A 23346-nucleotide genomic window follows, 5' to 3' on the forward strand; every position below is an offset into this window, starting at 1 on the left:
TCTGAAAAACGCGAAAAGTCTTATCGATAATAACTTTGAATATTTTCTCCTCTCGTGGAAAATAACAATTTTTTAAGGAAAAACGTGTTATTTAAGAGTAAATTTTTTAAAAAGCCATAATAATGTCTTTTAACGAGAATTAAAAGTAAAAATTGCTACTTTTTTATATGCTTTGAACTTTAATTTTAAATAAGTATTAAATGAGTTAAATTAAGCTCTTCAAAAAATGATAAAAAAATCAAATGAGAAAATGAAACATTCTATTTCTTACGAAAATGTGGATTTAGCGTTCCTATACATCATCTCGCTACTGAAATTTAAAATTAAAAAATAAAATAATTTGATACACAATCTTGGGGAATAAAAAATAATTACTTGTTTTAGACCAATATACAATAAATTTAATACACAATAAAAATAATAAAATACGGAAATAATTGAAAAATGTTAAAATTTTATCTTATATAATAAAAAATAAATTTTTTTTTCTATTTGTTTCCGATTTTTTATACAAAAAGATTCGTAAAACAACCTTTAATTTCATAAAAAATAAATTTTTGTATAAAGAGGTTTATTCGGGTCGTTAGAAAAAATTTAAGAAATATTTCGATGTCTTATCTTTCATTTTTTGGAGTAAATATCTAGCAATTCATAAATAAATAAAAATATAAAGTATATTTATAATTACATTTATATACAGCTGATGCATACAATCTCAACTATTATATTCAATGCTAACGCACATCAGTTGAGTGAACGAAGGTTATAAATTTTTTCCAAAAGAGGGCGTTAGTAAAGCAAATGCCAAACATTCCTTTGTAACGTCTAAGTGGCAAACTGGTGGGGGACCCGTAGATACATACCTCTCGTGTCAGACAGCTCGTGCTCCGTGTGTCCGCCCGCATACCTCTGCGTTTTCCTTAATTCCAATGGAATAATTTGTTTACAATTACAAAGTTATATTGATAAACAATATATTTAATTAGTCTAAACATATTTTAAAAAGTGTCGTTATTTTTGCCACGTAGGTAAGTCTAAATATGTATTTTAACCGATATTTCATTTTACTTTTGGAATGCAAAGCTTTACTTTTTTAACGCTATGCTGCATTCCTTTATTGATTTGTACCGACAAGAGACGTGCTTTCCTAGCTTATTTAATTCTTTTAAAATCAGTAACTTTACTATCAATTTATTGTCAACCTAATTTTTTATACTTTTCGTTTTTTAATCATTCGTTCTATTGTTATCATCATTACTATAATTATTTAATCATCGTCGTTGTTGATATGAAACAATTAAACATTTAAAAAATATCTAGTTTATACTATCTAACTTATTAACAACACGTGACTATGTATAAGTGCCTGTGTGTCATTAGTTAATTACATTTTATAATTTAAACTAAATAATTTTTCAGTCGTTGAAATCATGCAACATAAAAGAAGAAATTTTTAAAAATAATTTAATCTGAGGTGAAATCAATGACATCTTTAATTATGGTTTTTTTTACAGAAAAAAAAAATAATTATCATTTTGAAACGTTTCGTTTGGAGAAATTTTTAAATTAATTTGGTTTGAAGAAAATTATTTGAATCATATTTTAAATTCCATTATGAATTATAAAATATTACCTGATAAATAAGTATCAAATTAACAGACAGCAATAAATTTTAACGATATGATTGTAAAAAAATCCAAAAATGTTGCGCAAAGAAGAGTTTCTAAAAATTTCCAGGTGCACTTTTTCAAATTATTATTTTTCTAATAATTAAATTATTTATAAATGAAAAATGAAGGTAAACTTCTGCTATATGAAGGTAAACTATCTGGTATATATAAAATACTCATTTTTATTTTATGATTATTTTATTGAAGCTGTTATTATTTTATAAACTCAATAAAATCAAAAAATTAAAAAGAAACTGTATCATCTTGTATACGGAAGACACGGTACTTAACCAAAGGAAGTAAAATCCCCGTTGTTTATATTATTACGAATAAAATAGTGATGCTTGAAAGTGTATTATGTAGGTGGTGAATGTCGAGAGAAATATTTATAAATGTGAATGTGGTGTCTGTGAATATAATGTTGAAGAGGGGCAATACAAGAGGCGAGGCAATAACACTTTGTTGAAAGAGGAAGGGAGGCTCTTGGTGAGGGGTCCGCATTCCACAGACAATGTCACGTTTTTTAATTCCCATTTCACTTTATTTGTACTCTATGTCGTTTACGGCAACAACTCTTTAACAGTTTACATCTCTAACTGCATCATTGTCCATTGTTTTTATTTTCATTTTCTTATTTGTTTGTTTTTTTAATTTCTTCCTAAAGTCTCCATAGTTTGTTTCTTTGATTTTTACTTTAATATTTAATTAAGCGCATAGATACACAAAAATACTGAGCAATGACGTTTTATTATTATTCACAGCGTTGGTCCAATCAACTTTAAACTAATTTTTCAATAATTGAAGAAAAATAAAAAACTAATCACATTCAACCATGTCCGCTGTTGAAAGCGCGCTGGACGTCTTGTCTCGGGCAGCTACGATGATGCAAGGTCAGTATTTTGACATCACTACGAGACTAAAATTCCTGGAATCAGAGATAGAATTCATGCTAATAGATAAGCATATCCTCTACTATTGCGTGAGAAATTTATAGTAGAAATTTAAATTTAAAGAATTAAAAAACTTGGAGAGATTCCACTGTGTTTATATTTCTTTACGTTACATTCTTTCAAGTTCGAGCAAAAGTATTTTTGTTTGAAACATTATTTATTACCGTATTTGAAAACTTTTTGACCTAACGCTTTGAATCATTGCTAAATAATTTTATTATATTTTTAATTCTTGGAATATTTTCTCATGAAATATATCCACATATTATTATAAAAGTTATAATTATTTATAGTTATGTATTGAAATGTCTTGATATGATAAGATTCCAGTTTAAAATTCTTGGATGTTTTTCATGTTTTGATTGAGCAATACTTCAATAAGTTATCTCTTTCCTTCTATATGGTTTCGGAGAGAGAGAGTTTTTTTCTATATACATACATTACAATGAAATGACGACAATATTATTGTATAAAATTATTTAAAAATGTTTTGTAAAATAATTTTTTTTTATAAAACCCTTGACCATGATTTAATCACCTGCATATTACTTTTCAAAGTCTATCAACATTTTCTTAGTATTTCATCTTTTTAAAATCAGTTGATCCAATCAATTTGCATTTATAGATAGGGTGTTCTGTATAGTATGTCAAAAACTAAATTTGATAAATAATTGTACAGGTCCTGCATGAAAAAGAAAATTCTTTGTTATTATGTGAACTGTTGAATATACCAAAAAGTGCATGTGTAATTAGCATATTCGAAATTATTTCTTAATAATGTATTTGGGTATATAATCCGAAACGGAATGCTTGATGATTCAGTCTAAGGCCATAAGCCATCCAGTTAGCATTGTACCGCTCTTACCTGTACTGTATTTTTGTATATTAATATTTTCACTGCTCTATAATTATTGTTTAAATAAACTTAATCTATTAATTATTTTCCATGCGCTATTATTTATAATCCTTAACATGAACATTCATAAATTAAAATCAAAATTCTCTTAGATTGAACGAAATTTACTTTTAGTTGAAAAAATTCATAGTTCAAGATCTTTATTTAGATTAAAGGAATTTTTTTTCTTAATATTTTCTTGATTTAAATAAACTTTTTTTTATTTGTATGTAGAATTTAACATTAATGAATATAATAATTTTTGGCATGATTAGAAAAAAAAACAAATCTAACAATTAATTAAGATGTTATAATGTAAGTATCACTAATAAAAATATTAGTTTATCAAAAGATCATTATAATGGTTATTTAAATTTACTAATAATTAAGAACTTGACACACTTAATCTGTAGATGAACTTTGTTCAATTTAATATTTCTTTCATGAAAAACTTTTAATTAGAACTTACTAAATACCTGTATAGCACATTTAAAAACTTCTGTATAGCACATTTAAATAGTCTTCAATTTCTGTCGTTTTATTTTTCATGAACAAATATTGGTAATTATTTACAAGTGGGGTCCACCATTTTTTTTTTTTTTTTTTTTTTTTTTTTTTTAATGAAATTTCTTAGATCTTATTGAAATATTTTTTTTTTTTTCAAATACAAAAAAATGAACAATTAAAAAAAAAAGTTGACTATCACAATTTTAACAAATTTTCAAAAAAAAATTAATAAATTTTTTAGAAAATTGTGATACTAAAAAAAAAAATTTATAGGTATATCAAAAATATCAAAAAAACATAAAATATAAATTTTCTCCAAAAACATGAGAGCCAAAATTTTTTCCAACTTTTGAAGGCAAAAATATTGAAATCTTTTTTTTCCTTTTGCGATATTTTTTATCATAACTGCGCTGCAAAAACAAGCAGAATAAAAAAAATTAAAAAATGTTAATTTTTCACTCAGATTGCTATAAAAATATGCGAGATTTTTTTATCTCAAATATTTTACTTTATAATAACTATTAGTCATTAATTGAGTCAATTCTCTTTCTTATATAAACTAAATTATTCAAAAAAATTTATTAACAAGTAATTCTTCAAAAAATAAATTTAATTTGTGAAAATTTTCCGCTAATTATGCCTTTGTATGTTGAGAATACTTAAATTGAAAATAATTTATTCAAATTCAATAAAAAAAGTTAGTGAGAGCAAATGTAGGTCGAAACGTAATTTAGAGTTTTGCGGATTTTTTAATTTTATAAATAGCAAGTTTTATATTTATATTCGAATGTCACATAAAACTTTATACATCTACATACACGGAAAAAAGAAAACAGGAATAATTACAGTATAAAATGTAAAATCGGTCCTGTCGTAATCAAAACTAGAAAAATTACAGTTCGAAATAACATTTTTCTAAATTCAAACTTTGAATGTTAATTTTCAGAGCTTTTAATGTAAATATTACATTCTACAATATAACTCTTATAAAATCTGTAATAATTACAATCTGAAACTATAATTTTTCCCGTTTTCATCATGGAGCGCCAAGTTGCATTATATGCTGTAATTTTTCCCGTTTTCATCATGGAGCGCCAAGTTGCATTATATGCTGTAATTTTTCGAGTTTTCTTTTTTCCGTGTATGAAACAAAAACGATTCTCTCGAACCTAATAAAAAAAGTAGCCTAAGACATAACCGTGTCATGCGGTAAATAATTAGAAAAATGAGTTTTACAATGAATTTTACTTACACAATTATTTTTTCTAGGATGCTTCGGATACGTACTTCTAAATTACTTTTATTTTCTCGATTATAAAATTTAATCACATAATTATCATTCGTGTGGTTACTTAAATACTTAACACGTTTATACTCTTATTTGTAAATATCATCTTATTGCATACCTCTTTAACTGGCCATATCTCGAACACAATAATGAAAAGAACAAATATATTAATTTTTGTGAAATATTTATTTTAATTTCTATAATTTATTATGGCATTTAATTTAAAACTGTGAAATCACAATAAATTGAAATTATTAAAATTAAAACAACAGTGTTATTTGCAAAAATTAGGTCATAAACCCATTAAAGCATTGTCTCATAATTTAATGATAATTTATAATATATTTATTGGAATAGAACGATTAAATAAACCAAGAAATTCGGAAAAATATGTATATGTATTCTCTGATATGTATATAAATATTCATTACTAAAACAAATCAATGTATTTTCCAAGTATATATATGTATAAATAATTTATAAGTTAAAGATTCCAAGTATGCACAGTAGCAATCGCTTACACAGTAGCTAAGTAAACTTTTTTATTTGCTGAAGAAAACTGTTGAGCATTTTATTTTCACTTGCAAATCTCTTATCTTCCTGTTATTCTTTATTATTATTAACCATAATATAACATCCATAACAAAATGAAATGATTCATTGTTTTGAAGTAAAAATACATGCGTAATAAGAAGGTGATTAATTAAATGAATATGCTAAATAGTTAAACCAAAATCTCAACTTTATTTACCTGAGTAGATTGCCGTGGCAAGGACGTATAAAAGGGCCGTATTTGAATCAAGAAAAGGAGGGGTGATCGCGAGGTGGGGCAACAAGTCTACTGAAGCAGATGAGACCGTGCTAGAGATGAATGAATGAACGTTTAAGACAGTCGTAAGAAGGCATTCACGAAACAACGGCACTATTAATAATAAATATTTTTCTACCCTTATCCATGTTTATTTTTTTTTTTTTGAAAATTATTTATGTATTTATTTTTTTTTCCTATTTTACATCACTCAATTGTTCTTTACCCTTGCGTAATCAACGGTTTACTGAGTATTATTACGTGCAGTTGGATAAAAGGACTCTTGTGTTGTGTATATAATGCCTGTGGTTTTTTTTTCTTTCGACATTAAACCACCAAGACCTCGCAACGGATGTGTAGAATAGCTTTGCATTTGTGTCTATTGTACTATATACTTTGTTTTTTGTTTTTTCATAAATAACTATTTAGACAGTGATTTAACGAATAATAAAGCTATTTAAGTGTAACTGAGTTGTGATTAGTTTTTTTAAATAAAAGGATTTGATTTGTTTAAAAAAATTTATTAAAAGTAATGATGGAGTCTCTTGAGATATCGAGACATGTACGAATGGGGATGACTTCAAGAAAAATGTATCTGTGGCAACCTTGGCTTGATATTGATATAAAAGATTTTGAATTTTCATACAAAAATTTTGGTATGTAAATCTAATTGATTTTGGAAATCTAGAAATTTTTTTTTGAATAAAAAGCAATGATTCAAAATATTCTGTAATATTTTAAGGATAATTATAATAGTAAAATACGCTTTGAGAATCAAACCCAGAGAGAGTGATTGCCGAAATTGAAGGTTCAATTTATCCGAAATATATCCCTATAATATAAGCCTGTGAGAGTCGAAAAGTTAATTGAGACTGGAGGAATAACAAGCTCACGTTCTTTCGTTCCATTCATCTTTCCAGCTTCCATCGTCCTTTTCCAAACCTGTTTCCCGCCCCACTGCGCATCCTCTCACGGCTATTAGGCACTTCCTGTCTCATCGTCCTGGGAACAGAACGTTGCCTTTCAAAGTCTTAACCCTTTCCCTTGCTCCACCCTGAACTAAATCACTCCAATCATTTGTTTATACTCCATTTTTGTTTTTTTTTTCTACCTACCTACCATGAATATTTTGAAATTTCAACTATAGACTTTTTTTGTCTTAAATTCTTAGCGATGTTGATTTTTTAGAGCAATAAAATATTATTACAATGGTATTTTAATTAAAGTAAAAATTGATGAAAGTTTTTAAATTAAAATTTTTTATTTTTACAGAAGAACGTCCAAAAACAGCGAATTTGCATAGAAAGCCAAGTAGCGCGTGGCGAAAAGAGCGTAGGAGGGACCCTATTCAGAGCGAGGCCCTCGACATGTCGGCTGCTAGGGTACATCACAATCGACCTAGCGTTATTGTTCCAGCTGCACCTCAACCCGGTATATAATCTTGAGTTTTTTACAAATTTCAAATCAATTACAATCCATATGAGATGAATTTTTCTAATTTAATACAAAATATTTTAAAATTTTATATCAATCACATAAATGTAATCATAGATAAAGTTATAATAATAATAATAATTTTTCTTTATAGGAACCACCGTCGAAGATACCGCAGTAAGACCTACACCAACAGCAACACCTTCAGCAGCGATAGGTGGTCAACGAACTGGAATTAAAAAATTGGGTATTGTCAGTGATCCGGCTATAGATGAGCATTTCAAGAGATCTTTAGGATTAGAAGAATATGCGGCAGTATTCAATGGTTCTTCTTCCAATACAGATAAAGAAACAGGACTAAGTGGTAAGTTTGATTAACTCAAGTAGTAACAAATTATGTAATCATCTGAAACAAAAAATTGTTAATGAATGTTATTGTTGTATACGCGTTGTTTATTATTATTATTATTATTTTATTATTATTATTATTATTATTATTATTATTATTTTATTATTATTATTAATATTAATATTAATATTATTATTATAATTTATTTTATTCTTACAGTGGATGACCATTTCGCGAAAGCACTTGGTGAAACTTGGACAAGGTTAAAAGCAACTCGTCCAAGTAAAGAATCAACATAACATTATGAGATAGCAATAAAGTCAGCATAAATAATTGCTTACTTCTTTATGATTTATTTTATGAGTGTCGCAATTCCATTAGTCGCTAATTATTATATACATATATAATATAATATAATGAAAAAGTATTTTGGTAATACTTACCAGATGGCTTCCAAATGAAAATTTAAACGAAAAAAAAAATTGTTTTTTTTTTTTCTTTTTTTTTTACTTATTGAACTGATTGGATTTTATCGACATTATCAACTCGAAATACTATAATAAAATAAAGGTGTAATATTTTATTGATGATGATATGGAATAACTAATTTTAAGAAAAAAAAATTATATATGAGACATTGTTGAAGAGTTAATTTTAATTGTAAATAATGTACTCTGTCAGAATTATCGCATCACCACAGTCATTGCCGTAGTTAATATTTTATTTGATTATTATTAAATAATTATTTATTATGGGATTATATCCTTTACATAAGTTTGTTATTCAAAAAAAGTATAATTTGTGTATATTTTAGTTAAATATATTGTATTAAAATTATTATTACTCAAAAATTTATAAGATTTAATCGATTTAACTGATAATTATACTTGGTATTTATAATAATATTAATAATGATAATAATAATAAATTCTATAAATCAAATACAAACCCTTATATATTTATTTAATGATTATAAATGAATGTAGTTTATTATTTATTTTGTTGGTAAGAAAGAGGAGCAGTACTGATTTCAAATGGTGCTAGGACATTTAAATTGAAGCCGAGCACACACAGAAGTCAGTACCTCTGCCATCTCGTTGCCATCGAACAGCGTAGCTTTTTGTATTGTAATATTTTTTTCACATGAAGTTTTTTGAATTAATGTCACACTTAAAAATAATTGTTTTTACATCTATGTATTTATAAGGCACTAAATTTATTTTATTTGATTTTATATCACATTTGATACACAGGCCACTACAATTTTCCGTGTATCAATTACAAAGAATAAATCAAAAGTAAGGCGTCGAATATAAACGATAAATGTGAAAAAAGTTTAAAATAGACAAGATTAAAACGACAGTTAACAACATAGGTGGGCTCAGACGATCGGACGAGACTGTTCCAGGAGCGCTCGGATGGCTTCCTATATGCTGGCAGCCTGTTCACTTGCCGGAAAGCAAAGAGGTAACTTAATACGATTAGAGTTGAATATAAGTACGGTAATCCCACACCTTAGTTCAAAGTAAGACTACACCTACCCTGTCGCCATGGTCTCCTACCGGTTCCATCTTATTCTCTATCTTTTTCACCCGCACCATATAATCTAGAGTTTTTCAAACCATTCTTTATATTATTAACCTCGTCATTCTATTATTATATTTTTAAGCATATACAATGAAATTACAACACATTGGATCTACTTTGGTATCTCATTTGTTTACTCTTGCATTTACTTACTTACATAAAAGTTTTTCGATATTAATATCTGCATCTTGTTTCTTATAGCTTCTTTTTATCCTTTTGTCTTTCATTTTTATTTATACAGTACCAACATAATGCATGAAATTATTTTATATGTTTGTACTAAAAGTATAAACTAGATTTGTTACAAAACAACAATATTTCATTTACAATAATTAGAATGTGTGTGTGCGGATTTTATATAGGTCCCAGGCGTATCTTGTTTCGGTACGAAAGCCAGTTGACCACAGACTACGGCATCGTTTTCGTGTTTGATTTTTCCTTGTTACAGAATGTTCACTCAGAAGACTGCACGTGTAAGTTAATATTTTGAATAAAAAACATATAAAAAAAAATTTATTTAAATATACTATAATAGATATAAGAGAAAACTAAAATAAAATCTAAATAAAACGACCGAGAAAATAACAAGCGTCACGACGCCGTTTAGTCTTGCATCGAAATCTCTCACTTCCACCCCCTTTAAACACACGGATCGTGTGCTTACTTGACTTTTTCATCCCTTACGTTCAATTTATTTACCAATCTACGTTTCATTCTATACTTTGAATATTTAAATTATAAATAATGTTATAAAATAAAATATTTAATCAAATAATTATTAATAATAATTAAACTTACAATAATTTTTAAAAAGTCTGAAATATTTAAACAAAATAATTAAAAAAAATTTAGAAATTGACATACTTGCTAGTTGATTTAATAATTATCGCACGACACTAACAATTACATCCCTTTTTTTTACCGAAAATTATTTTTCACATACTTATTGAAGAAAAAATATTACCGTAAATTTAGTATGAATTTTTTTCTCTTTTATTAAAGAGTAATAATTAATATTTAAATATTAGAATGATAAATATACAGTTTTTGAGTGTATTTTTATAAAAAATAAAGTGATGGTGATAAAAATAGATAATGTAATATCAGTAACCCACTTTTTATATAATCAAGCGTCTTTTCGGCACAATATTGACATTAAAGCGCGTGCTTGAGTAATATTCAAATAAGATTGTAAGCAACAACATATTGAACACTTAATTATTTAAAAATAATGTAATTATTAGAGAAGATAAAAAGTAAATAAATAAAAATATAAATAATAATAAATAGTATGTAATGCAAGGCAAGTTTATGACTGGATCGTACTCAGGACACGACTGATCGAGTGACCGAGGGGGTAGCATGGCGGGAATATACCCCTCCTGCTGCCGCTGCTGTATAGAATTACGCGTGTGCTGCTGTTCTCTGAGGTCCCCCTTGGTCAGGAGTATACACACAAAATATATATGAAACGTTTGAATACAGGAGCCCATCGTACATCGTACCATGAAGGGGAGAAGTAGCGTGGTCCGCTTTCTCCTCTTTTACCCCCATATAACCCCCTTCTTCCGCTCCCCAACGGACTCACGCTCGCGTGAATCATGCATATCGATTTTTTTTTCATTATTATAGCGCTCAATTCGGCTCAAAGTACAAAACAGAGAGACTGTAAACTACTTTTGCTGCTTTTACATAAGTTATGTGAAGGTGCAGTTGCGATAGTATGTGATAGGATAGCGATGATGATGATGATGATGATGATGATGATGGTGGTGGTAGTGGTGGAGGTACTAATTTGTATGTTCTCCCTTGAACCACCAGAAAAGCCATGAGCCCCCGGGTTGCAAACCCCCTTCTTCAAAAAACGTTCTTCCTGCCCAATTCTTTTTTATACAATGCCTTATGTCCCCCTTGTATTTCTTTCTTTACTTCTTTTTACTCTTACACCAGCCGTTCTCTCTCTTGTGTCCTCCAACTCCAACTCCAACATGTTCACAATCAAAATGTTCTTTCGTACGCGTGCGAGAGTTCGAGAGGACAACCGTAATCTCGCGTACATATACATTATATGCTCTTGTATTATAACTATAACAGAGAATAAACTAGCGCAAGAGGTTTTTTACTAACAGAGCTCGCTTTTTTTTCTTCTTTTTATACAGATATATGTACGCACACATGCCTCATCATAAAGAGCTTCAATCTTTTCGCACAGTAGTGAAGCCACTCCACCAATAAGCTCTTTTTGTTTTAACTACTTTTTCGATCAAGCTGCTGCCTTCCATTTTATAGATTTATATTTTATATTTTAAAACTAGTTAGATATTAATTTAAAAAATAAGATTGACATTTCTAAATAATTGTTGTTAAATTTTATTTACATATATTAGATTTTATTACGTCATGTAAAATTTTTATTTTGGCCAACATAATAAATTTTTATTTATTAACATAAATAAGATAATTATCCTTATTACTTATTTCTAATTAGGACATCATATGTACATCAGAAATATTGAGTCATATATGTTTGTTTTTTGTTATTGAGCGATTTCATTTTAACTGTAATTTTTGTGGTGTCGTATATTTTAACATTTTATTTTTTAAGAGTTTTATTAATTACTGTGAAATTATATATTACTATTTTAGATTATTATATTAGAGCCAAGTTTCTAAATAAACTTTATGCTAAGTATTTATAAAATCATATTTTTTTTTTTCTTTCAAAAACTTTCCTTTAATATCAAAATAGTCAATTGTTATTTTTGTTGTTTAGTTTATAACATTCTTAATTTTTTTTATGCTCATCAGAATTCGTGCCATAGTTTTTAATACTAATTTTATTTTTAATAACTTTGATGGCTTATTAATATAACAGAATTATATTTTAATATATTTTACAATAACGTTGAAATTTGATGCATGAATGTACGAAATAAAGTGTATATAAGATAACATAACAAAAATATTTGAAATTACAAAAAATTACATTGGTCGTTTGTCGGTATGTTAACAAAATTGATTATTTTTAATAATGACAGAATTTTCCTTTTAAGTTTTTATAATTATCGATTTATTAATAAATCATTTTGTTATTTTTTACACAAAAAATTTTTTAATTAAGTCAAATATTAATGACACCACCATAATCATTATATGCAAGTTATACATACAATTTTTTTTAAAATAAACAATAATGATGAAAGTCATTAGGTCATTACAATGAGTCGTCCGTTATAATTCTATCGTACGACTAAAACAATAGGCAAAAAATTTTCTTTGTATTCTTCTTTTATTTTTGTAATTAAATTAACGTCAAAAATTATCTTTCAAATAAAAAAATCTTAGCTCTAAAAAATCGCTTATTTTGCGCATGTGTGTGTAGCAATAAGATAAAATAAACTATTTATTAAAAGTATGGGTGTTTCATAATAATATTTAATCACAATTTTCTTTTCTTTTTTAATATTAACAAGAGTTATAAGATGTAGAAGATTTTTTTATAACAAAAAAATTTATATAATTTTATTAATATCATATCTTAAATATATATGGAATGACTTTGCATGATGATTAATTATGAATACATATTTATACATATAAATTTTTAATACAATCACAAATAAATCCAGTAATATTTTATGTATAATTAGTAATTTTTAAAAAGCTAAGTTGAACATTTTTTGTTTACTTTTGGCCACTTATACTCTCCATTGCCATTCAAATGATTTATTACCAAATTTACTGACAATATTTATTCTATACCTGGTCAAGTTTTTAAAAACGATTTTTCTTCTCCGTTAAAATTTGAAAAATATATTATAAATTATTGCTTAAGTATATAATATTTGAGATTCTTTTTTTTAGATAATAAACATATAGAATTAAAAATATTTTTAAATCACTTTATAACAAAAACTAATAAAATCTGAATAAATATTTACAATTATGATTATTTAAGAATTTCTCATGCTAGAGATTATTGGAAAAATTACTACAACAGTCAAAAAATAAGTATTTATCTTTCATCTATTTAAGTTAAATAAAAATATAAATTATAATAAAAAATTTTTAAATATAAATTTGTTCTGTTTTCATACAATTAACAAAATTATACTATCAAGAATGAATTTTTTTACTTTTAACTCTAGGAGAAACTGAGTATAATTTGTGAATAATTGTAACCAAATCATTCTGAGGAAATAGATTTTCGATAATACCCTCCAATAGTACATATAACAATCTTCTATTGAGTACAGGACGCTGAAAAAGTTCAAATACTCGTAATAATCCTCGTCTAGTTGTTTCACTACCTATAATGTGTTTCAGTTCATCAGATAGACATGAAAGTAGTGCAACTTTAGCTGCCACACGAGTTCTATTTTTTGTTTCATTATTCCGAGGTGGCTTGGCTTCAGCTTTAACTCCATTTGGCCAATGACTTTGCCTTTACAAAACATTTTCAAATTATTAAAAAAATTTGGTATTACATCATTATAAATGAATTTTGAATGAAATTATATAATTATTAAATATTTTTTTACTAATAATGAAAATCTATTTTTTTTACTTACTTGAATAATCGTAAATAGGTAGCAACATTTTTAGGGCTCGTTAACAATGATACATATTCAACAATACGTCGATTAACGATATCTCCAAACATTGTTCGAATTATTTGTCTTAATAACGTAACAATTCGCCGTCGTAACCATTGATTCCGTACTTTCAAGTCAAATATTTCGTCCATTAACAGTAATATAATTCTCAAAGGTATGTTATCATCAGTCTGAATAAAATTTACGATTATAGCAGTTAAAAAATTGTTATTATTTTAAATTTGTAAATGAAATTAAATAAAATAAATTTATTAACCTCAGTATCAATACACGCTCCAACTTTAACACTCTCATAAAGCATGCTGTTTTTTCGAGGATTACCAAAAAATTTGCTAATATTATCCATCACACCATCTACGGTGCTTATCATATTATCCGGCATAGTTTTTACTGCTTGCGTCATGGTTTTCATAGATGTTTTTAATGGATTAACTAAAGTATCGATCTAAAAAAAAAGAAAACGTCATATTACATTACATACAATTAAATGTTAAAAAAAGATAATGAATTTCGTACTGTTTTCGATATATGTCCACCGGTGACACCCTTATCATAGTCACCTTGCTCTAAAAATGAAAGTAATAAATTTTGTAATCCTAGATGGCCATCCATAATACTTGGCTTAGTAAGTCTGTACAACCATGCATTAAGCATGATCATTCGACGTTCAAGAACAGCTCGGTCCATGTTATGAAAAGCTTTTTTTGCTGGAAATGGCAGTTTAGCTAAATCATAATATTTTTCTTTTATTTTTTGGTGTAAATCGTAAAAATCTGAATATCGGCGATAAATATGCCATTTTTCTTTATATCCAGAATCATAAATTTTATTAACGGCAACTGCATAAATTCCATAAGTTTTACCCCGATCATTAACTACTCCTGTTTCAATGATTTCAGCGGATAACTCAAAATGTCCTTGTTGTAATTTACGAATAGTATTTTGATCGCAAGTATTATCCTCTAGTTTAATAACCTGATCTGCATTAGATTCAACATAAAATGTTGAATTTTTTACGTCAACTACTGTCGGATCAGAGTCAATATAAGAAGCGCTACGGACTCGGTTGGTATTTTTTAAACCACTAATCTCTGCATCCAATTCATCATGACCACTTTTATTCTCATGCTTTGCTATACTCGTTAAGCTTGTTGAAGAATTCGAATTAGACTTAATACTTTCATGAGATAATTTCAATTGATTAGCAGCACGGTGATCATCAGATGTATCTTGAAGAGGATCGGATTCGTAATTGATGCTTGAAACACTTATTTCATCAAATGATTTACCATCGTCTTCAGATGCTACCTCTTTCAGTAAATCTAATTCAGCTAAAAGTTTAACATACGACATTGAACGTTTAAATGATGGTAAAAATTTATCTTCATTTTGTAATTTTTCATAACAACACGCTTGTAATTCGTCAAACCAAGTTTCTTTAACAGTTTCTGTTTTAATTCGTGTTAATAAATTTTTAACTAAGGTATCATCAAGTAATAACCTTACTGATGCTTTATCGCTTAAATATTGTTGATATATTTTGGATGCAGCTTCTTTTAAATTTTCCAAGTTAATGTTTTTGCGGCGAGAAGTAGAATTCCCCGACGTTTGATAACTCTTAATTTTTTGTAATTCAATGTCCGATATTTGTTGTTCAGCAGATACTTTCCAACCATATATATTTAGATAAAAATACAGATAAGTTTCATTATTAATACTTGTCATGTAATCAATAAAATAACTCAAAGCGATATTATTTTTAAGTAATTCATCAAGTGGTAAATTAACTAGTTTATGTCCTGGAACAAGTAACCGATTCCAATTAGGGTTTGAAGCAATTCCATCATTTTCAGAATCCAATCCCTCATGCATACTAATAATTCTTGTTTCTAATATTTTTTTTACATAAAGTAAACTATTCAATTGCTGTTTAACTATCAAATCATCATCGCCACCAGAATCTTTAGAACGTAAATGTGCTATTTCAGAGCAAACAATATCTTTTGTTGCTAATAATTCTTCTAGGCTGTCGGTAATTCTTATTACTGTTAAAAATACATCACTAGGTAAGTTTAAATCTTTTGTACATAACCATATACAAGCTTGATTTATATAATCAGGGTCTGAAAATAAATTCAACAGTGGTCTAATAATCATATTAACCAAAAGTTCGCGTAACATGAACCTCACAGTTAAACAATCGAAATCAGATTTTGGCAACAATAAATATAATAAAATTTCTGATATTTCACCTAAAAAGGCAAGTTCTTGTTCATCATTTGTACACACTAAATCTCGACATATTAAATTATTTTCCATCTGTACTTCGAGATCAAAAAATACTTTTTCAAGCATTTCTTCATCATTTTCTTCTACTGAACTTGAATCAATAGGTTCAGTTAATGACGATAAATTAGGAATGTAAAATTTCGACTGAGAATACCACGATATATCAGTCTCACTTTTATTTCTTCGATGAGTTGGCGATCTTTTCGGTGTACTACTCGATGTACTTGAATTACTACTGCCTATGATATTCTTGACATTTTTCATTTTAGCGCGTGCTTGACGATAAAGTCGCATGTGAGATGCTGCATCGTCAACTAGGCGTGTTGTCAAGTAGGGAATCCAATCAACTTCTTTTACTCTGAATTTTGTTTAAAAATCAATCAAATTTTATAAAAAAAAACATATTACTTATTCAATCAAAATGATAAACATTATTATTAATTATAATCACCTGTTAGCGATATTTATCGCAACTTTTTGCGCTGTGTCTCGAACAGATTTTATGAACTCTTCATCATTTGTCAGTACACTATACCATGGCTCGACATAGTCTCTTATGATAAAATCTAAAATTTCCTATTTCAAGATACAAAATTATTAATTTCAATAAAAATAAACAACCGAATTATATTTCGATAAAAATAAGACGTTTTTATATACGTACTTGTAACGATTCATCAATTATATGACTACCTGTTACTCTTTTATCCAAAGTAAATGCTACCTTAGATTTCGAAAGTTCACGAATATTCTATAACATAAAAAATGTTTATTAAAATTTTAGTCAAAATAAGAGTAACTTTTGAACTAAAATTTTTTCAATTGCTCAACTACTTCCACTTAATAAAATTTAATAAAATATTTACCATTTGTATTTTTTCAGTCTTATTATACAAGTTTTCTCTACTATACTTAATTTCATTTTCAAGAGTCGGTACATACTTTTTATATATACAAGTCAATATCCTAAAAAGTAATATAACATAAATTACATTTACGTGTTATCTTTGAATAATAAAAATAATTTATCTTACCCTAAAATCAATGCAAATATGCATATGAAAATTTTAAAAATTAATCCTAAGCCAAGTACTGCAACTAGCAAAATAGCACAGCCTCCAATACCTCCTAGTAAGTAAAAATTCATCTGCAATAAAAAAAAAAAAAAAATGACTTATTAGATAACTAAATATTTAAACAGTTCATAAAAATAATATTCCACTAAAGATATTTGACACTGTTATCAAAAAATGACGGCTACTTTAAAATAATAATTGTTTTTATAAATAATGAAGATAGCATAATCAATATTATTTACTTTCTGATTTTTTGATAAATAATATTTATCAATCGATTGTAAATTGAAATGTCAAAGATAAACGACATATGTCAGTAATGTAGCGAATTTGTGATAACAGATATTTCGATAGAAATGGATATTTAACTCTCACCTTTGGATTCTGGTGTGATCAGAAATTGTTGTAAGCACAACCATCATGCAATTAAAAAGCTGACGTTCACATTAATTAGTCAGCTAATCAGTATTTTATTTACTTTTTCTTGTGGTAAGATTATTAAACTACACATGTTTGACGACATTTCTTGAGATTCTGTTATTAAACATACGAGGGCGCTTATTTCTCTGTTTTTTTGTTCTTTATTTTTTTCTGCATTTTTAAATATTTTTTATACTCAGCTTCTTTCATAGATAAATTCTTGGAATTGATCTATGATCTTACGGTAAGATAAATAATTTTTTTTTTTAATTTTTATTTATATACGAGTAATTATTGCACAAAGTTTCCATTTATCACACAAGTGCAACAAGGATACAACTATTGGTCTTATAAAATGCAAGTAAAAAAAACACTATCGAGTGTGAATATAGGCATAAGTCAATTGCTATATTTAAATTTCACACTAAAATGTAGTAGTGCTGGTAGCATATTCTGATTTGTTGCGCTATATATATAGCATAACATTATACGAAAAAACATAATTTCATTATTAAACAAATAATGATGATGACATTAAATTTAGATGAAAATTAACAGCAGATAGTTGATAATTTTAAGAATTTTTGTAAAACATGAATTATGGCAAAAAAAATTGACATTTAGAAATTTTAAAAAACTACAAATGCAATTTTTTAAAAATAATTTTTTAGAACAAATTTTTTTGTTAAAGAAAATTAAAAAATTGTCAAGTGACAGCTAACTTTAATGTCATATAGTGATGGCCTTATTGTGTACTTTTAATAATAAGCAATTATGGTGACTAAATACTATACTGTTTATCAAATATATCTTAATTTCACTGTCATTATATTTGTGTTCTTAAAAATTTTAATTTCTTAACCAATTATACATTTCTGAATATTTTTAAAAATTAAAAGAAAAACTATTTACATCTAGAAAATAAAATAACCAGAGACATTGTAATTTTTCATATAATTAGAATTATTAAAAATGTTTTGAGAGTAGAAGAAAAAATCAACAGATTCGGTAGAATCTGGCGCCAAGTTCCGTTCTCAAGCCAGACTACCGAGTGTGTATATACCGTAAGCAGAATCGTTTTTTGAGGTTACAAGTTTTTTTTCAAATTTAATTTGATTTTTTTTTTATATGATATTTTATAATAGTAGTTCATGCTTTTTATTACGCGTATTACTTGATTATTATTAATTATCTTTATAATTTCTATTTTAAATTATTAAAAATAATCAGCACAAACTATAGCGACCCAGATTTTTAGATTTTAACTTTTTTCTTATGTAAAAAGCGGACGGCCAGAGACTAAATAATATAACGATGCATGCTAATCTTATAATAGATGGGAAACTACAGTGAAAAAAAGATATTTGACAGCTTGCAATTACACACGCCAGGCGGCGCAAGAATAACTTTTACATGAACTATAGCTTAAAGGGGATAGTTTGCCATCGGAAATGTATTAAATTAAAATTGTCAATTTTTATTATAATTACAAAAAAACTGAAATCTGAACAAAAACAGTTTCACTGTAAAAAAATCGTGCCAAGTCCACGTTCATAATACTATTAAGAAAAAAATTTTATTTCTTTACAAAAAGATATAAAATAAAAAATTAAAAAATCCAAGTAACCGATATGGTTGTATATGATTTTCGAAAATTAAAAAAAAATTTTTGTAAATTTAAAAATTAAAAGAAACAATTTTGGAACGTACTTGGTGTGCGTTATTGTGTACTTCAATTTTTTTTAAGTGTCCTAGTAGATACAATTTAGGAATTTCATAAAAAGTGAAATATTTCGTAACTACGCACACTAAATACGTTCCAAAATTGTTTCTTTTAATTTTTAAATTTACAAAAATTTTTTTTTAATTTTCGAAAATCATATACAACCATATCGGTTACTTGGATTTTTTAATTTTTTATTTTATATCTTTTTGTAAAGAAATAAAATTTTTTTTTCTTAATAGTCTTATGAACGTGGACTTGGCACGATTTTTTTACAGTGAAACTGTTTTTGTTCGGTTTTAATTACTAGAAGAATTTCATAGTTTTATAAGATGTTTTTAAAATAGAAAGCATTTTAAGCTCATCTCTCTATTCGCTTTTTCCTTAATTTAATTTTTTTTCCTCATCCTAAATATTTTTGAATTTTTTGAAATTTATTTGAGAAAAATAAAATTTCTGAGAATACATTTACTACACGACTTATTCTTAACTACAAATTGAAAAAGTTGTTGATCCTACGATTTCGATTAAATAGAGCTTTATTACAGAGAGTTTATTTCATAATGAAATTATTTACGCCAATTAGAGATTTATTTAATTTTTTATGAATTTTTGAAAGTCTTAAAAATAAAAATATATGAGAATCAATTTAGCAGATAATAATTAATTTAACAAATAAATTATGACAAAAATTTGACATTTGCAAAATTAAAAAAGTAAAAAATGTAATTTTTCATAATTAATTTTTCCGAGCAAATTTATTTATTAAAAAAAATAAAAAAATTGTAATAGTGACAGCTAACTTTGATGTCATTAAAAATATAACGCCTAAATATTTGACGTAAAACTAGTTTTATGGAAAACTTAACCGGTAAATTTTCGAGTATTTTACATGCATGCAAGTAATCTTACAACGAGATACGACTGTAAATTGTTTGTTATTGATCTTGATAATAAATTATTTTTTTATTATTTTAATTTGAATAGATAGCTCATAGTAATAGATTGAAACATGAAACTAATTGCAAAAACACATATTACATGAAAAACAGAACAAAAAGTGCTGCCATCTAGGCATTAAACAAACAAACGGCATTGAGGCCGGTCGGGTGTCTTTATATTTTTAGTGAATGTCAATTGACATTCAATACACTTAAGTGACTCATATGTGTATCAATTACCCAAATTCCGGTTGTGCAGACCTCTAATTATTTAAATTTTAATTATACGTACTTGATAATACATATTATTTAATAATTTAAATCCCAATAACACCTAAGTAGTAAATTACCCTGATAGCCACCTTACCTATAACTTACTGTCAATCTACGTCCGCAATTTGAAGCAAACTTGACGGAAAGAGTTGGCAAAGCGAGCGATTACCTATTAGTTACCTATAACTTACTCTGCAAATAGACGTCAAAACTTGGTGTACAAGTATTTCCTTCAAATTGTAGTAAAGTTGAAAGGAAATTTAACTACAAGTTTGATTGTTAACTTGTATTCAAGTTGCGGCCGTAGATTTCTGTCAATTTGCTTACAACTGTTGTTGAGTGAAGAATTACCGCCAACTTGATGTATAACTTAACCGTAACTGCTGGGAGTCAACACTTACTGAGAAAACGCTGGCTATCAGGGTATAATCTAGAAAATATATTTGAAAGATTTAATTTCTTCCTTGTCGAATGTCGGAAAGAAGCCATGTGTGGAGTTTAATAGATGACGCTACAATGTTATTATGGAGTATAACTTAACGCATAATGTGGTATATCAAGTTTTATTTTTGACAATTATGCCGGTCATCGTTAGTTAAATAAGTCAGGTTACAGTAAGTTAATAAACATGGCAGTCGCTTCAGGATCAAAAGATGTAAATACGTTTCTTAGTCAAAGACAAAATGTTACTGACAAAGAATTAGCCGCTGATTGGGCTCAATTAGAAGAACTTTATAACAAAAAGTAAGTATTTATATCATTTAAAATATAAGTGCAATATTATTAGTGATAAATAATCAGAAAATAATTTTACTTTGGTGACTTGCAGACTTTGGCATCAACTTACATTAAAATTGGAGACTTTTGTAAAGCATCCAGCATTACAAAAAGGTGATAGTCTTGTTCAATTGTACAAAAATTTCTTGTCAACTTTCGAAAATAAGTGAGTTTATAATAAAATACTTGATTTTTATATATATACTAATATAATCTATTAAAATTATTATATTAATCATTTGAATTTATTTTTTAGAATCAATGCTTTATCTTTTGTTGAAATATTAGCCCATGTTATTGAGCAATTTACCAATAAAGAAGAAGCAGTTGAATTTTTAGAAAAAACTGAGCCTAAAATCGTTAACAACAATGAAGCTATTGCATTATGTAAAGTATTACAAGGGCAAATTCTTTTGGATAAACTTCATAATGAAGAAAAAACTAAAAAAATAATTGATGATGTTGAAACTATACTTGATAATGCTGACGGTGTAACTACAGTTCATGGAAGATTTTATCTTTTAGCTAGTAGATTATACCGATTGCAAGGAAAGCATGCTGAGTATTATCGTACAGCATTAAGGTAATTTCAATATCTATAAAAAATAAATAAAAGTATTAATGTACAATAAAGTTTCTAAAATGAAAACATTTTATCATTCAGATATCTAGGATGCATTGACTTGAATACATTGACAAAACAAGAACAAGAGCAGCATGCGTTTTTCCTAGGTTTAGCAGCTCTTCTAGGAGATGGAGTCTACAATATCGGTGAATTATTAGCTCATCCAGTCTTATTGTCATTAAAAGGTACACTAAATTCGTGGCTTATTGATCTTCTTCAAGCATTTAATGCTGGTGATATCGCGGCATTGGAAAAATTGAAAACACAATGGGCTAAAGTAGCTGATTTGGCAGCTCAAGAATTAAAATTAAGACAAAAGATATCACTTCTTTGTCTTATGGAAATGACGTTCAAAAGACAGGCAAATAATCGGTAATTATAATTACAAACTTATTACTCCAAAGTACTTACAAAAATATTTACATACTTTTTTTTTTTTTTCTAATTTACAGCCAACTTACATTTGCTGAAATTTCACAAGAGACTCGATTACCAATTAATGAAGTTGAATTATTAGTCATGAAAGCTCTTGCTCAAGGTCTTGTTCGAGGTGCAATTGATCAAGTAGCTGGCACTGTTAATATGACTTGGGTTCAACCACGAGTACTCGATCGTACTCAAATTGGCAGTATGGTTCAACAACTTGATCGTTGGTGTAAAGACGTTAATACAATGGAAAATCTACTTGAATCCCGCGCAACGGAAATTCTAACTCTTTGAATAAAATAAAAAATTATTAATATTAACAAATCCAGCAATATTTCAGTTGATTCATACCATTTCTTATTTTTATCAAGCATTTCTTTTATACTAACATGAAATAAATGAATTAAAAAAAGATTATCATTAATAATTAGCAAACGTTTAAAAGCCGATTTTTATGTATTGAAAAATCTCATAATAAAATGTTAAAAAACCATTTTAAGTTTTTTCTGCTTTGAGCAAATGTAGAAAAGTGAGTAATAAAAAAAAAAAAAAAAAAAAAAGGTATTTTTTCAAGTTTATATAAAAACGGAATCCCAATCTTCATTCATATCTGTTTTATTTTTTTACAATAGTTATATTTTTATAAAAATGTATTTAGTAAGTTCTACGTTTTGAATAAAAGAAATAAGTGA

At 26.9% G+C, this 23346-nt stretch overlaps 3 protein-coding genes across 6 annotated transcripts; 2 read left to right on the top strand and 1 right to left on the bottom strand.

The window, feature by feature from the left end:
* Nucleotides 1-880: 880 nt before the first annotated feature.
* LOC141534466 (uncharacterized) lies at nucleotides 881-8241 on the top strand. Of its 4 annotated transcripts, XM_074253829.1 has the most exons (6): nucleotides 890-1028; nucleotides 1515-1737; nucleotides 2432-2560; nucleotides 7391-7549; nucleotides 7707-7916; nucleotides 8121-8241. In XM_074253829.1, exons 3-6 carry the CDS (start codon nucleotides 2503-2505, stop codon nucleotides 8198-8200), a joined length of 507 nt encoding a protein of 168 aa, XP_074109930.1. In that variant the 5' UTR covers nucleotides 890-1028; nucleotides 1515-1737; nucleotides 2432-2502; the 3' UTR covers nucleotides 8201-8241. The 4 variants fall into 4 exon arrangements, with proteins under 4 accessions (XP_074109929.1, XP_074109930.1, XP_074109931.1 ...); XM_074253828.1 differs by lacking the exon at nucleotides 1515-1737 and having other exon boundaries at nucleotides 881-1028; XM_074253830.1 differs by lacking the exons at nucleotides 890-1028; nucleotides 1515-1737 and adding an exon at nucleotides 1904-2156.
* Nucleotides 8242-12980: 4739 nt separating this feature from the next.
* Nucleotides 12981-18218, bottom strand: LOC141534452 (sorting nexin-13). The gene is made up of 9 exons (XM_074253811.1): nucleotides 17845-18218; nucleotides 17428-17540; nucleotides 17260-17359; nucleotides 17058-17144; nucleotides 16845-16969; nucleotides 14621-16751; nucleotides 14361-14549; nucleotides 14060-14274; nucleotides 12981-13932 (listed from the first exon to the last, which is right to left on the bottom strand). The coding sequence occupies exons 2-9, from the start codon at nucleotides 17538-17540 to the stop codon at nucleotides 13605-13607; spliced, it is 3288 nt and encodes a 1095-aa protein (XP_074109912.1). The 5' UTR covers nucleotides 17845-18218; the 3' UTR covers nucleotides 12981-13604.
* A 3190-nt stretch (nucleotides 18219-21408) lies between these two features.
* Rpn9 (regulatory particle non-ATPase 9) lies at nucleotides 21409-23148 on the top strand. Its single transcript, XM_074253812.1, has 5 exons — nucleotides 21409-21570; nucleotides 21656-21769; nucleotides 21860-22186; nucleotides 22268-22600; nucleotides 22681-23148. The coding sequence occupies exons 1-5, from the start codon at nucleotides 21455-21457 to the stop codon at nucleotides 22946-22948; spliced, it is 1158 nt and encodes a 385-aa protein (XP_074109913.1). The 5' UTR covers nucleotides 21409-21454; the 3' UTR covers nucleotides 22949-23148.
* Nucleotides 23149-23346: the final 198 nt, after the last annotated feature.

Source organism: Cotesia typhae, unplaced genomic scaffold (assembly GCF_013202065.1).
Source record: "Cotesia typhae breed Kobodo isofemale line unplaced genomic scaffold, CoteBio_Ctyphae scaffold_13, whole genome shotgun sequence".
In the NCBI taxonomy this organism is placed as follows: domain Eukaryota; kingdom Metazoa; phylum Arthropoda; class Insecta; order Hymenoptera; family Braconidae; genus Cotesia; species Cotesia typhae.

What these genes read in the sequence shown, in the direction of transcription:
- LOC141534452 (XM_074253811.1), bottom strand. Translation starts at nt 17,540, where the DNA reads ATGAATTTTTACTTACTAGGAGGTATTGGAGGCTGTGCTATTTTGCTA. An exon ending in ATATTTGCATTGATTTTAGG is followed by an intron (nt 17,360 to 17,427) that starts GTAAGATAAATT and finishes ATTACTTTTTAG; the next exon opens with GATATTGACTTGTATATATA. An exon ending in AGACTGAAAAAATACAAATG is followed by an intron (nt 17,145 to 17,259) that starts GTAAATATTTTA and finishes TTTATGTTATAG; the next exon opens with AATATTCGTGAACTTTCGAA.
- Rpn9 (XM_074253812.1), top strand. Translation starts at nt 21,455, where the DNA reads ATGGCAGTCGCTTCAGGATCAAAAGATGTAAATACGTTTCTTAGTCAA. An exon ending in GAAGAACTTTATAACAAAAA is followed by an intron (nt 21,571 to 21,655) that starts GTAAGTATTTAT and finishes GGTGACTTGCAG; the next exon opens with ACTTTGGCATCAACTTACAT. An exon ending in TTGTCAACTTTCGAAAATAA is followed by an intron (nt 21,770 to 21,859) that starts GTGAGTTTATAA and finishes TTTATTTTTTAG; the next exon opens with AATCAATGCTTTATCTTTTG.
- LOC141534466 (XM_074253827.1), top strand. Translation starts at nt 6,651, where the DNA reads ATGATGGAGTCTCTTGAGATATCGAGACATGTACGAATGGGGATGACT. An exon ending in ATTTTCATACAAAAATTTTG is followed by an intron (nt 6,775 to 7,390) that starts GTATGTAAATCT and finishes TTATTTTTACAG; the next exon opens with AAGAACGTCCAAAAACAGCG. An exon ending in TCCAGCTGCACCTCAACCCG is followed by an intron (nt 7,550 to 7,706) that starts GTATATAATCTT and finishes TTTTCTTTATAG; the next exon opens with GAACCACCGTCGAAGATACC.